Source organism: Gymnoscopelus braueri (genome assembly GCF_963280865.1).
Source record: "Gymnoscopelus braueri genome assembly, chromosome: 4".
Taxonomy (NCBI): domain Eukaryota; kingdom Metazoa; phylum Chordata; class Actinopteri; order Myctophiformes; family Myctophidae; genus Gymnoscopelus; species Gymnoscopelus braueri.
Window position 1 is genome coordinate 24,332,927 of NC_137605.1, and position 15,734 is coordinate 24,348,660.

General features: G+C 39.9%; 1 protein-coding gene across 4 annotated transcripts in view; it reads right to left on the reverse strand.

The window, feature by feature from the left end:
• The window catches only part of inpp5b (inositol polyphosphate-5-phosphatase B), a 31,655-nt gene extending 21,867 nt beyond the window's left edge, over window positions 1-9,788 (reverse strand). Inside the window, exons 1-6 of one of the 4 annotated variants that reach the window (XM_080426187.1) lie at window positions 9,462-9,788; window positions 8,863-8,941; window positions 8,668-8,765; window positions 8,210-8,239; window positions 7,486-7,596; window positions 5,057-5,203 (exon numbers count right to left, since the gene is read on the reverse strand). In XM_080426187.1, the coding sequence (XP_080282313.1) occupies window positions 5,057-5,203; window positions 7,486-7,596; window positions 8,210-8,239; window positions 8,668-8,765; window positions 8,863-8,941; window positions 9,462-9,519 (523 nt within the window). In that variant the 5' untranslated portion in view covers window positions 9,520-9,788. Of the gene's footprint in view, window positions 1-2,838; window positions 2,945-5,056; window positions 5,204-5,596; window positions 6,017-7,485; window positions 7,597-8,209; window positions 8,240-8,667; window positions 8,766-8,862; window positions 8,942-9,435 lie in introns of those variants that run through there. The other 3 variants (XM_080426188.1, XM_080426189.1, XM_080426190.1) reach the window with 3 other exon arrangements.
• Between the last annotated feature and the right edge of the window lie 5,946 nt (window positions 9,789-15,734).

Consider the following 15,734-nt stretch of genomic DNA (forward strand, 5'->3'; position numbering starts at 1 on the left):
GCAGTGGCAGAGATCCAAGCTGAGTAAGAGGCAGACTTGGGGACAGCAGTGAGTATGCTGATATGCATGACCTCAGAACCAATCATCCTGAGACCTGGAAGGAACTTACATTGACATGCTAACCGTGTTACTTAGATGTCAACAGATTAATTCATAGAGAAGATCAAGGTAGCTTTGACAAAAATGAGAAGATAAAAACGTACATACCTACAAAACACAGTTTTCTCAAATAAATGCAGCAGCACATTTTAAATGTGCTGTCCATCTTCCAGGTGGAGAGAGGGTCTAACTGATCACGTGCGGTATGGATCATCACTTTAGCTTTTTTGTCTTCACTCAAATCAACCTTTTATAGCTGAGAGGCCAAGGCTGTGGGATGGGTGATGGCACCTGGCCTCAGTCAAACTAATTGGACTCAGGATTAGGTGTGATCACACACCTGTTGTGCATTGAGGTAATTGATGCACACAGTATAACCCCCAGAATGTAGATTTAGCCACTGGAATCATGATCCTATGTAATCTAGAAGTCAAAATATTGGAAAAACGAATATTACATTTTAATATTTTCCCCCCAAAATCAAGGATTATGACCCAAATCTGTGCCATTGATCATTTGTAAATATTTTTAATTAGCACCATTGGATTTCCTGACCCTAAAAAATGTAGATTTAGCCACTATAATCCAGATCCTACGTAATCTAGAGGTCGCCATTTTGCAAAATCCAAGATGGTCACCATAGCTGAGTGGTTAGTGAGCCCGCCTAGGGAGCCAGAGGCCCTGGTTGCCCCAGGTTCGAATCCAGGCCAGGTCAGCATATGTGTCGATGAAATGATATCTGTCCCTGAGCAAGACTCTTAACCCCTAATTGCTCACAGGTTCTCATTGTAAACAAGACCGCAAGGACTTAACTGAACGACCTGTTAAAAAAAAGGATTATCCATATTGGCTTCTGCGCAAATGGAATCATGGATTTTCTGATTTGTTATACTCTTAAATTTCCAAAAATGTATAGTTTTCCTAATCCCCCGAAAATTTGAACGAACCTTCTTTTTTGGACATATAGAACTGGACTTTATAGTTGCCTTTTTATTTTCACATTTGATTACATTTTATCATCAGCCTATATTTCTTGTAATGTTGTTTTCATGCTGCTAAGCACATGCATACTGTAGGTCGGATCTATAAGGAGGAAGAGGGGAACAAAGACCAATGACATGTTTAACACATACCTCTGCGTGGTATTAAGATGCTTAAAACACATGGGAAAAGCTTGGGAAAGTGGCTAGCTGCATGCAATTTGCGTATGTATGGACTGTGGCAGTAAATGCCTTCATGCCAGTGTTTGTGTCTGTGCCAGCATTGTGTTGAAACAGACAACAACAAGCTGTAATGTCTCATACGCTAACATGCCTCTTGCAACGGTATACAGGATATAGGTCATACTTTCTCTTACTACAAGTGCACAAAAGGCACTCGTTTCAAAGTTCAACATAGTTGCATAACACCTTAATTATCTATGATGCAGACAGAGGGGTTAATAATACAACTCTGCATTTTTGGGCTCAACTTTGACAGTGTAACTTCTTGAGTGACTCACAGCACACTTATGGTCTTATAGTTCCTCGCCTTCACATCTGACAATATTACAGAAAGGCTTTTCTGACATGCCTTCAAATACAGCCTAACCATTTCCATTAAATTTGCCTGGAGGAGATAAACCCCGACTTCATTTACGTGGAAAGTTTACAGACAAATTACACAAACAAACGGAATGAAAGGCTTATTATCAAATTAAAATCAAATTTGGTTTTGCTATCCTGTTTCTCTTAAAGAGAAAGTCATTGGCATGATAGATAGGGTGTGAAGAAGGCAGCTTAAAATCCAACAGAGACACCAGAATGCTCACTGGTTACTCTGGCAAACAACGGTTTATTTTCATGTTACAGTATACATGTCATAGTTATGCTAACATGATTACTGCACCAAACAGTGGTGCAAAGTAACTAAGTACATTTACTAAATTTTCAATACTTTATACTTCTACTACACTATATCTCAGAGGCAAATATTGTAATTTTACTCCACTACAATTATTTAAAAACTTTGGTTGCTAGTTACTTTGCAGACATAGATTATTATATTATAAAACATAACCACTTTCAGCCCTATTTTATACATAGGCTATTTGAAAATAGCCTATCTACAACCTTGTAGATCTGCTATTTTCAAATATTTTAGTACTTTTACTTTTGGTACTTAAAGTATATTTTGATGCCAATACTTTTGTACTTTTACTCAAGTAACATTTTGAGCACAGGCCTTTTACTTGTAACAGAGTATTTTTTATAGTGTGGTATTGCTACTTTTACAAAAATATCCGAGTACTTCTTCCACCACTGGCCACCAAACAACAGCGTATTGTCATGTTATGTCTTGCAAACAAGTCACCGCAAGTCCACATCACTCAAGACCAGCGACAGACATACCATCCCCACCACACTGTCCACAAGACCTACATGTATGATTAGCCTCACAAATCTCAACACAGCAACACTAAAGTAGTAAAATACTTATAGATACAGCGACAGTATCCAATACTTGTTTACCTAGCCCGGCGAACGGTGGCCTTCTAGCTGCTGACTACAGTTAGCTTCCCTGATAGAATCGACAATAATATCATAAGGTGAAGAAGTGGCTAACTAACGTTAGCTAGCAGTACTGGAGCTGGGCTGCAGAGGCAGCTTGCATTGATTGGAAGGACGATGCCAGTGTGCGTTTCATTCCAACGTTATTATTACATATCGCCACAAATGTCACGATCATTCATTTACATACCGGTGTCTTTGATCACCCTAGACATCTCCTTGTATCGCTGCTTCCACGCATTCTCCTGTGCACGGCAATAAATACACTATTTATCTGAGGACTCTGCTGCTACCGGTGTTGCCAGGTTTAGTGCGAGGAATAAGCAACTAGGTCTATGAAAACAAGCCCAGAGGAAGCGACTAGGCCACACACGAGCGCTTCTTAGTTTTTGAAAATAGCAGATCTACAAGCTCGAGCTTGTAGATCTGCTATTTTCAAAAACTGCAATAAAATGTGGAATATTTTGAATATGGTTATATACACTGGTTTAAATAATAATTAAAACATTTGGAAGCAAGCCGAAATAAGCAAGTACACTTTAGAAACAAGCCAAAAAAAAACCTGCAACCCGTAAATACCAATATTTACAAGCAACTTTACTGAAAAAGAAGCCCAAAGTCACTTATAATAGACCGACATGGCAACGCTGCCTGCTGCTCAACTGGCTAGTAGGAGGAGTTGAGTTCTCAAACTGAGTCTAACACTATAACTCTATGGTCTAACACCTATGTCTAACACCCATAGCTCACTAAACTCAGAGGGATGGTGATTGGTTGTAATGTTGACTGACTGATAAATTTGAAACATTTATATACAATACACACCGATATGCCTATAATATGACCTAATCTCACATTGACTAATTAAATTTGAAACATTTAAATACAATACACACCGATATGCCTATAATATGACCTAATCTCACATTGACTAATTTAATTTGAAACATTTAAATACAATAGGCCTACACACAGATATGCCTATAATAGAACCTAATCTCACAATAATCGTGAAAAAAATAAGTCACATGACTTATTTTTTTATTAAAATATTGTATTGGTTAAAATATTTATTTTAAATTACTATTAATATTTATGACTTACTGCCTTTTTAGAGAAGTAACTCTTACTTTTGGATTGTGTATCACTCAGGATGGATATCCGAGCTGGAAAGTTATCATGGCCTGCTGTGGCCTTGTCCCCAATTAAATCCTGGAGAATTTTAAGAATTGTAATGACTGTAACTTGCTAATTTGTTGTAAATTGTAGACTCATGGAGCCCCTTGGATTAATAGTGTAAAGCCACAGAATAGGGACCGGCGGCTGTCCCCATCCCTTAGGGCCAGATGCGAAACTATAGGTGGTCAGTGCTGGCAGGCAAACCTGATCACTCATACACCAGGCAGCTGCATTATCCATTCAGTTAAATAGCCCCCTAGCAAGACAAGACATAGACCCATAGCGCCCATACTGTACACAGTCTCCTGGAGAGACAAGACAAGACGAGGAGGCTCTCCAAAATCCCCTGCACTGACTGGAAGCTGACAGACAGATAGAGCTTTATTGATCCGGCAGGGGAAATTCAGTTGCCAAAGGCAGTACAGAAGGAAAGGAGATACAGCTACGGGTAGCAACAGTAACTAATAGTAATGATAAAGATACAAAAGTTACAAAAATGGTACAAGAAAATTGGTCAGTTTGATGATTTGGAAAGCCTCAATACAGTCTGTACTATGATGTCCACTCTCACAGCCATACAGGAACAGGAGACAGTGAAAGGAAATGTACGCTCCAAAACCGAAGGATAAGAGGGCCTACTCAGGTATGAGTTAATATTGAAAGCTCTCAAGCTCTCCTCAGGCTATTTTAGCATACATCTCCACCGTCAAAGTACATGCCGACGGGTAGGATGAACATTCTCTCTACCCATAGGACGGTTATTTCAACACAATTTCCCTCAAATGACAAACAGACGTCAGCTTCCTGTCACAGCTTTTGTGACACGGAGATATTACAGACTCCTGTACTGTAGCATTTGAAGAGTTGTCTGGCTTGACAGACAGACATAGGAAAGGGTAATGTAAGGGCACTGTGTTTAGCTGGAGGTAACTGCAGCTCTACAGGGGCTACAAAAAAAAAGCTTTCATTGTGTTTTGGTTCAATGGTGTATTGCAAGACTTCAATTTAAATGTCTGGAATTGTTCAGGACCTGGGCCCCTAAAAAGCTTCTAACCAATATGAAAAGATCTGTGCTGATGGAAATAAGCTCAACATTAACGATCAACTAAGTCATACTACCATCAGGAGTTTTGTTACAGAATTCATGAATATGAATGGCACTGATAGCATTCATTTTGCGGGAAGGACATTTCTGGTTTTCCATTGCAAGAGATAAGAAGATGACAAACCTGTTTTCTTCTGTTTGCTGATTTTAGTAAGAGTTGCTGGGAGGGGAGCAAGGGCTTGTTTAACAACTTCTTTGCCCCTGGTCGATTTGGACTTATACTTGTTGAGCCACTCAAACTTGGGCACCTGTGAGGGAGACTTGCAGACATCTGAAGAAAGAAAAACAAGAGATAGATAAATAGATCAGAATAATTATTTTAAAAAAAAACTGAAATAGAAATAGACAGATACTCTCAAAAAATGTGTGACATTTTGTTTGTGGCCATTTAAATGTTCTGCTTATTTTTAATAAAAAAATAACTGAGGTTTAGTTAAATACTTCACTTCACTTAAACATAAAAATTTGATTTTCAATGCAATGTATAACAATTTTTTCTTTTAACCCTATAAAGGAAATGACGCTCTTCTCTTGTGCACAGCGGAAAAGAGACACCTGTCAGCATATCCTCTGTGACCCACACAACTTTCATGATTACTTTCAATGAGACCACACATTAACATTTGTACTGTACATCATGGCAGTCTCAATTTGGTCTACTCACCCTTAGAGTTTCTCACATTCTTTCTATTAACTACAACATCTGACATGCCACTTAAACGTTCCATCACTGGTATGTATCCCTCAGAAGCTAGCAAGCCTGTGTGGCTCCTCGTAGAAGACTGCAAAAAATGTAACTCGAACCACATGTCATTCACCCTCCATCTTCAAGGAGAGATTTCCACTGTGCAAAGTAGTGGGCCAGTGCCAGAAGTGACACATCCTGTCTAAGAGGCTAAGAGACAGCATCTCTAAGCCACTCTTTCAAGTGACACAATTTTCTTCAGAAGAGGACACGATTGAAAAAGAAACAACCTCAAAATAAGAGAAAAGCGGTTTATCTGGAGTGAAAGATCGCAGTAAACTTAGTTCCTCCCCCCAGCCATTGTTGCAAATGCTTTGCAAAGAAATGACAAGCTACATGAACAGCATAATTAAAACTCCACCTCTCTCTCTCTCTCTCCTCTCTCTCTCTCTCTCTCTCTCTCTCTCTCTCTCGTCTCTCTCTCTCTCTCTCTCTCTCTCTCTCTCTCTCTCTCTCTCTCTCTCTCTCTCTCTCTCTCTCTCTCTCTCTCTCTCTCTCTCTCTCTCTCTCTCTCTCTCTCTCTCTCTCCTCTCTCTCTCTCTCTCTCTCTCCTCTCTCTCTCTCTCTCTCCTCTCTCTCTCTTCTCTCTCTCTCTCCTCTCTCTCTCTCTCTTCTCTCTCTCTCTCTTCTCTCTCTCTCTCTCTCTCTCTCTCTCTCTCTCTCTCTCTCTCTCTCTCTCTCTCTGACAAGTACACGTCACATTTCCCTGTTGAATGACAAAGTGACACCACAAGTTGTGTGGTTTTTCAGTGTAAATTAGTTTTTCTAATAATAATGTCTGGGTACAAATCAACATATCCACAAAACCACGTACTGAAAGAAACCAATGTACAGCATACAGTATATTATATTCTCACCTACACCCTGTGATATGCAAGACGAATGTAGCTTCCCTGTCTGTCAGGTTTTTCTAAAGGCAGTGAGTGCAGATTATTGTCATGCCTTCATGCCTTCACGCATCACCTATTGACTCAGACAGGCTGTTTCAGAACAAATACTATTTCCAAACAGTGAACCTAAAATGATGACTCACACACCGTCGGCACTTGCACAATAGGGACAATTTTATTTAAGCACATAGACCTTCTTCAGGCATCTCAATAAAATTGTTGCTATTGTGCAAGTGCAGACGGTGTGCGGGTCATTTTATTTAATTTACATTTTTTATTAAAGATTTATTTTTGGGCTTTTTTATGCCTTTATCCGATAGGACAGGTAGGCTGACAGGAAATGGGGAGAGATGGGGAGTGACATGCAGCAAAGGCCATCAGGATCGGGACTCGAACCCACGACACATTGTCAGACTACACTGAGCCTAGGTGCCTGGACCGCTACGCCAGCGGTCCAGACCTTATTTTATTCTCTACGTTTGATCCCTGCCTACGCACCCGTCTCTGAGCCAATCAGGTGTGCATAAGACTTTGTCTCCTCAAATAGTAAAATCGAAACACATGTAAAACATGAAGAAGGCAGACACATTGTAAGATTAACTTTGTACTGTATGCAAAAGTAGGTGTATTGTAGTGACCTGAGCATTTTATACTTTTGTAGATCACTGGTTCTCAACCTGGGCCTTGGGGGGGGGGGGGGTTCCAGGGGGTCCCCACCCACCTAAATGATTACGGGTCCATTTGTTTCGATTTGTACACTCTCAGAGCTAGATTTATGATGTAAATTGGGGTCCCAGAGATAAAAAGAAACCCCCAAAAACATGAAATGGAGTTCTGTTGCCTATTGCTTGTCAAACTGGGGGTCCTTGAAATTAAAAAGTTAGAAAATCAAGGACATACAGTCCAACGTGAACGTACCACTCCAGGCCCGGTTGACCTCGCTGAGAAAAAGGCGTGAATGGGAACCAAAGGGGAGTGTGAGCTCTAGCTCCTCCTCCTGGAAGCTTACTCTGACCCTGGTGTCAGCTCCTAGAGAACACAATCGAATAAAAAAAAACTAACAAACATTGAAATGAAAATTTAAACGTACATTTGGTTGCAGCAAGGCAAATGGACAAATATACAGAAGACACATTATCATCATGCATTAGGACAAGCAATGAAGAATGTAGAAGTGTGTGTGTGTGTGTGTGTGCGTGTGTGTGTGTGTGTGTGTGTGTGTGTGTGTGTGTGTGTGTGTGTGTGTGTGTGTGTGTGTGTGTGTGTGTGTGTGTGTGTGTGTGTGTGTGTGTGTGTGTGTGTGTGTGTGTGTGTGTGTGTGTGTGTGTGTGTGTGTGTGTGTGTGTGTGTGTGGGGGGGTGGGTGTGGGTGTGGGTGTGGGTGTGCGTGTGCGCGTGTGTGTGCATATGTGCGTGGGGGTTTATCTCTTTCAGATTTACAGCATGTGGGATATATGAAAGCATCAGTCTGTTTGATTTAGACTGTGGTTGCTTAAATTTGCACATATATATAGGCCTATTTGTTTAGTAGAGTGTCTGGGTGCTCCAACCATGAGCAGGTTTGATGTATTACTTTATGGGCCCTGGAACATTGCCAGAAGTGCAGTTTTGCAGTGTAATAAAGAGTTAAAGAGGAAACTCACCCACAACTGCTAGTTCATCCGGTGATGACACTGAAGAGATTGAGATTGAGACAGAGATTAATATGTGTCAACAATATAACAGTTTGTATTCCAGAACAAGGTATCCGGCATAAAAACCTACTTGAAAAAAAATAATATATATATTGCTGAGTGCTGACATTAAAGCCAAGCCACAGGCTGCTCCAATCCGCACCACACTCCGCAAAAACACTGTTCAGGGGTCTGCCATGAAAATAAAGGGGCCACGTATTGCCCACAGGGGCCAAGTTAAGGGCACATGGGGGCCACAGGCACACCATTACTTACTCCAATCCGCACCAAACTTGGCACAAACACTGTTAAGGGGCATAACGGCCTTCAATTGTAGTTATTAAAAAATGCCCACTAATTACAGAAAGAAATTACACCTTCTGTTCAAACTGTTAAATTAAATTTCAGCATAGATAAAAAAAAATTACCTTCCACAACAGCAAAGTCATAAGATATTGGAATGATGTCCTCGAGTGACACATCATCAGCAGTGATGGCCATCCTCCTGTGGTTGTACACAAAAAGCCTGCAGGACAGAATTGTCAGGAAGCATTGTACAAGATTTGCATGTCAATATAACCAATCATGATAACTGTGCTGCCCGGTCAGTAGTCAGTACTCACGCATGTTCTTTTGTGGACTCAACCAAACCCAGTAGTCTGCTCTCAGTCTCCTTGTCAAAAAGGATAACACATTGGACAGCATATTTGCAATTAAGTTAAGAATAAATAATGTAATTTCCCTCGATGCCAAAGAGGAATGAATAACAGATTGCATGCTATTATTGATGGGATCGTGCATGTTAACACATAGATTAATTCAATTATGCAAACAATAATGTAACATCGAGCTGATATCAAGCTGGTCAAACGCTGCCATCTTGTGGATTCACAGTCTAATTGCAGAACTTGGATCAATGCCTTTGAAAGTCACACCCGAGTGGCCGGACTAAGCGGTTTGGTACTTTAACATTACGTTAACGTTAACCCAACACTCAACACTGCAATACTAACATAAATGCACTCGTAAATTGGAATTTATGTATGACATAGAAAAATATAATCCTTGATAAATAGGCACATCATCAACGACCCTGTAATAAGTGTCATTTAACCCACAATCTGGAATCTGTCTGTGTAACGGAAATCAAACTTAGTGAAACTTGAACTTGTTGCTGCAGATATAATGTCACATACTAGACAAATCAACGAAGAAAAGGATACTATAATACAATTCTCCTCTTTTCCCAAAGTCTCCTGAATTGCGACGGATTGGTCCATGTTGAGAACGTGTTGACGTTGAGCAATAAAGTGACAGCTTCTGTTCTGTCAAGAAGACCCTTTCCTGCAAGTCCAAGAAAGTTGAAACAACCTGAACCTAGACTTGAGTGGAACAATTTCTCTACGAGGTTAAATTCCTTTTCAAAGCAGCAGACATGACATGGTCTCTCATGCATTCCGACATGATTCCGACTTTGGATCCAGAAGATTCCAGATGTTGACCCTTTTCCTTCCCTTTCTGTTCCCACAACCAGACTGCCACGCACTGATTCAGGTGTAACTTCAAAGTTGGTGACCTATAGAATTCTGAGACGCAGGAGGTCGCTGTCGTATGTTTAGGAGTCCTCCACGATCTCCACTACAGCGGCATACCCAGTGGTGTAAAGTAACTGTACATTTACTCAAGAAGTACTCTGTACTTCAGTACAATTTTGAGGTATTTTTAATTCACTTGAGTATTTCCAATTTTCAATACTTTTACTTTTCTACTCCACTATATCTCAGAGGCAATTATTGTACTTTTTACTCCACTACAATCATTTGAAAACTTTAGTTAGGCTACTAGTTACTTTGTAGATTTTTATTATTATTGCAAAACATACATTACCTATTACATTTACATTTCGGCCATTTGAAAATAGCCGATCTACAAGCTCCATGTGTCACATTGCAATGCATTGTGAGCTTGTAGATCTGCTATTTTCAAAAGATGTTTTTATACATTTGAAAACTTATGGACATTCTGCATAATGAGTACTTTCTACTTTTGGTACTTTAAATACATTTTGATACCAATACTAATTTTGAATTCCAGACTTTTACTATAATATTTCTATATTGCAGTGCTACTTTTACTTAAGTAAAACATTTGAGTTGTAACTTTTACCACCACTATACATACCTTTCTGTTTTTCACAATTCTTGGTAACAATAACCATCAAGTCAAGATATGACATGTGAATGAGCTGACGGGGAAAATGCAACCAATTTTTTCTAACTGTCCTCTGGCGTCAAAGAATTCAATAGGTCACCAATAGTGGAGTAACACTCCTCCGTCCTCCCCGGTCCTCTCTCGGACCTCTGAGTGACGTCAGATTTGGGCTGTCATCAGCAGAACGTTATTGGATTAGGCCTGGCTGCTCCCAAAAGGATAACCTTTTCAAGTATCCATGATATATAGGCTTACGATGTGATTAGATTTATATTTTTGTCTTGTCTTGTCTTGTCTTGTCTTGTCTTGTCTTGTCTTGTCTTGTCTTGTCTTGTCTTGTATTTTATTTTATTTTATTTTATTTTATTTTATTTTATTTTATTTTATTTTATTTTATTTTATTTTATTTTATTTTATTTTATTTTATTTTATTTTATTTTATTTTATTTTATTTTATTTTATTTTATTTTATTTTATTTTATTTTATTTTATTTTATTTTATTTTATTTTATTTTATTTTATTTTATTTTATTTTATTTTATTTTATTTTATTTTATTTTATTTTATTTTATTTTATTTTATTTTATTTTATTTTATTTCAAGGCGCGAAGCCCAAAGGGCTGAAACCCTATTTTTGACATGAAGAGGGTCTGTGATTCCAAAACTTAAATGTCATAATGGTCAAATCAGGCTGAAGCCTTGCCCAAATATGGAGATATGTTAGACCTTTATCAATCCCAGTGGACTCAGTTTTAGCTTCACCCAGCTGATGGCTGCTCAGGCGGTTGTGATGAGCACTCAGGCGTTATCAGGGGTTAAGTGTCTTGCTCTGGGACACTTCGACACGTAGGCTATACTGGTCGGGCCAAGGGATAAACTGGTGAGCTGCCCCATTTAGATGACATCATAGTACTGACGTCTGATAGGACTGATGCATATTTAGTCCTATCCTGATGCACTATTTACAATGGAAGAATGGACGAGTGTGACCCATTAAGAAATTACCAATACAATGAAAATTGTTTTATAGAAAGGATGTTAGAAATCTCCCTAACTGTCTGGTTGTGGGGGGGGGGGGTGTTCAGGTTACTCTCATGCCCTACTTCATCATACAAGAGTGTCACTTGAAAGCAGTGAAAATAGCATATCTACAAGCTCACAACGCGTGGCAATGTGACTCGTTGTGAGCTTGTAGATCGGCTATTTTCACTAAAACGTTTCCACCTGACAGCAACAATATAAAATGTGGGAAAAATTTATCATTATGCATCTCGGGATCCACATGGGAACAGCATGGCTCCAATGTGGACTTCATGTGGTCAGCCTGTGACGTCATCTTGTATCTGATGTATGATGACTCCAAACCGCCGCCCACTCATTTCATTGAAGGTTGCTCACCCAGTGCTTACCACCCCTGCAAGGGTAATATAAGCGATAGTCTGCCCCTAGCAAAAAGCGGTCTTTTTTTATCTCTGTGTTAGACTATTATAGCCTACAGAAATCATTTATAAGAATGCTGCTCCCTCTATCCTCAAGCCCTTAGATACCGTTTATCATTCTTCTCTCGGTTTTATGTCTGGTGAACATTATGGGACTCATCACTGCATCCTGTGTGATAGAGTGGGTTGGCCTTCCTTGGCTGACAGGCAAAGTAACCTGTTTGTTTTTGAGGCCGTTGACGGGACACTACCACTGTACGTTAGATCTTTGCTAGACTGGAACCATGGAACATATACAGTATGACACTCTCAAATAATGTTCCCCGAATCCCCCGAGTACAGACTGAACTGGGAAAAACTGCCTTTTGTTTTAGTGCCCCAGCCGCTTGGAATGACCTACAGCTCAAACCGAAGATCTGGTCTCCTATAACATACGCTCAATTTAAAACTTTGATTGCAGACCTACCCACAAATGTCTGCTACTGTTTTTTACTTGTGTTGTATTATGTAAGGGAGAAAACTTTGTTTTATTGCTTTATTGATGTGTACATTAAATTGTATTTGGATTTAGATGTATCTCGACGTCACGTGCAAAAGAGGGCAACCTCAATGTCCCTTCGAGAATAAATAAAGGTTTGAATTGAATACAGCATGCAGATTAGTGTCCATTATGCGCCTACTACATCGCAAACTACGTCCATACGTGAGCCTGTGAGTCGAGCCCATTGGCCAAGTCATGAGCTTGTAGAACCAAACTTGCAGTACGAGTTGATCACATGTCAACTTTTGGTTTCCACCCGCCCTCCAGGTCCTGGGAACTTGGAGGTCTTGTTGGAGCCATGCCGTAAGAAATCTGATTTACTTCCTTAGCCTACTGGCAGCATGCACAAGACATCTACCACTGATCGGTCTAGTCACTAGACTCTAGTGGTTTGCGAGATTAGCCCCAAACTCACACACAAATGCAGATACATAGACTCACAGATCCTCTTCTAGACAGCCTAGTGCCAGGTTGATCTCTGATACCATAGGACTCTTGATGTTGTCAAAATAGTCTGTCCAATCAGCTTGCAGCTGTGACGCAACAACTCGGGAGAATTTGGTGATATAAACACGTCAGCGGTGTGCTTACAGGTAATGTTGACATTCTACTGAGATGTTCATTAACAGGCTACTTGGTATCAATTTACGAATGGGGAATTTCTGGTCATCTATAGCAGCATCTACACCATGGATGCTATATGCCCGGGCCGTGGTGTCACATAACTGTGTTGTAATTTTCTCCAAGACGACATGCCCTCATTGTCAAATGGCAAAGGATATTTTCAATGAAATTGGTGCAACTTACAAAGTGATTGAATTGGATGATGAGCACAATGATGAGAGGAGGCTGGCAGAGGCTTTAGCTCGGATGACCGGTGTTAGAACGGTACCAAGAGTCTTCATTAATGGCAGCTGCATTGGGGGTGGCTCTGACACCAAGCAGCTTCATGAGCAGGGGAAACTATTGCCCCTGATCGAACAGTGTTCTAATGTGCAGCAACCAACTCAACCAACTCAACCAACTCAACCAACTCAACCAACTCAACCAACTCAACCAACTCAACCAACTCAACCAACTCAATCAACTCAATCAACTCAGAGGGCTCACACTGAAGGTCCCATGAGTACAAACTGAACCGGGAAAATCAGCCTTTTCTTTTAGTGCCCCAACCGCTTGGAATGACCTACAGCTCAAACTAAAGATCTGGTCTCCTATAACATACGGTCAATTTAAAACTTTGATTGTACCCACAAATGTCTGCTACTGTTTTTAACTTGTGTTGTTTATATGGGAGAAAACTTTGTTTTATTGATTTATTATTGATGTGTAAATGAAATTGTATTTGGATTAAGATGTACCTCGACTAAGCTAGAGGCAATGGCCAATTTCAGTCGACTAAATGACTAATCGTTCTTGTTTTTCTTTATGCCCTCTACAGGAAGGGCCAGAGCAAACTGTTATTCCTGTGGAGGCTCCTTTGGCGAGTGCAACAGGATGCTGCAGATCTGTAGTTAATATCAGGCTTTTTGCATTTGTCTGCTGGGGATTACATCAAAATGGACAGAAACAGACTGAACAAGCTTGTGAAGAAGGCAGGCTCTGTCGTTGGTTCTAAACAGGATGGCCCACCTCTGAGACACAGTGAGTGTAGTAAAAAAATGGTGTCATCGTATTGTCTCCGCCAGGCCAGACGGCCGGATGGCCGTTCAGCCCCTGTCAGTTTGTCCGTCAGTGTGTCTGTGAGCAGCTTATCTCCAGCACCTTTGGACCGATCAGCGTGAAACTTTGCACGTACACTCCCAGTAGGCAACTTTTTAAAATTGGCCTCATGGTGGCGCTATAACAGGGCCCTTTACGTTTTGGCCTAAAACTCTGTATTTCCCCTGGATTCTTTGGATCATGACGCAACTCCCCATATAGGCCGCGATTGCCATGAAACTGTGCACTCACACTCCCAGTAGGCCAAGGAAGAACCTCGTCCTCCACCCGACATTTCTTTTCAATTAGCCTCATGGTGGTGCTATAACAGCCCACTTCATGTTTGGCCTATAACTCTTGATACATTCATACAATCAAAACCTTTTTTTTCATGAATTCCTTGGATCATCATGACATCAGCTCGACAGCTCCTACATAGGCCCGACCATTTGTTCCGGACTTTTTTAGCCATGTTGTGTTTTATTCAAAACAATGTTTTTGCTACTACTACAGATTTTATCCAAAACTCACACGAATCAGTACATTTATCTCGGGTCATGTGATCAAGATGTATTAGTCAGATTTGGCAGATTATGATTTTTCAGCGTATGCCTGGCGGAGACCTGTGGTCAGAGGAGCAACCCTTTCTAGTTGTATGATGGCTGTGGCACCATGACTATTAGCAAGGACCAATCAATTATATGAAGATAAGGTTGAAAATGGGTGAAGTGCTCCTTCAAGCAATCAATGATAGAAGGTACCCATCTGATAACATCTACTCTCATCAATCCCCCTACCCCATCTTCTAATATCCTCTTCAATATATCCATCAGAAATTATACAATGGCTACCATTATTGACCCCATAAATAAATAAATGAATACAATTCTTTGTGTATAAACAGAATTATAGATGACCTCTTGTCCAAAGTGTGCGTTCATGCTTGGGATAAACAGTATGTGCATTCATGCATACACACAAATGGGCATTGATTGAGAGTGCGATGCGAATGTATGTGTGCCTCAATGCCACCGTTGTATCCATGATGTCCACCATGAAGACTACACGTCTTAAGTCAAGTTATTTTAGAACAGCATAACCCTTGTGAATTGTCATGTCATTATTTCTCATTCACTTCATTATTTTGAATGTTGCTTTATTTATATCATATCCCTGGCTAATTACAGTGACAAATAAAATGTATCTTGTATCATGGCAGCCCGCTGCAATCTAGCTCAAACTTTATACACTTGAAGCTAGGGATATCTAAAGACAATTATTAAAGAAAATTAAAAAAAACAAAAGTGAAGCTGCTATTTTCAACACATAGCATACTTTACTTTACTTTATTTGTTTATTTAGACAGGACAGAGCATATTAATGAACGTCACATGAATGTAAATACACCGGATTTTCATGATATTTTATTATAGTTGTTTCATCTTAATTAAAAAGCAATTATCATATTTTATACAGAGCAGAATTGTTGTATTATTGTACTGCAGTAAAAATAAACTTTCAAAAAAACTGTTTTACTGTGCATTTTGATCACATTTACAGAAATGCTTCAGTAAACCTTCAAAACACTCTGTAAAGCCTGATT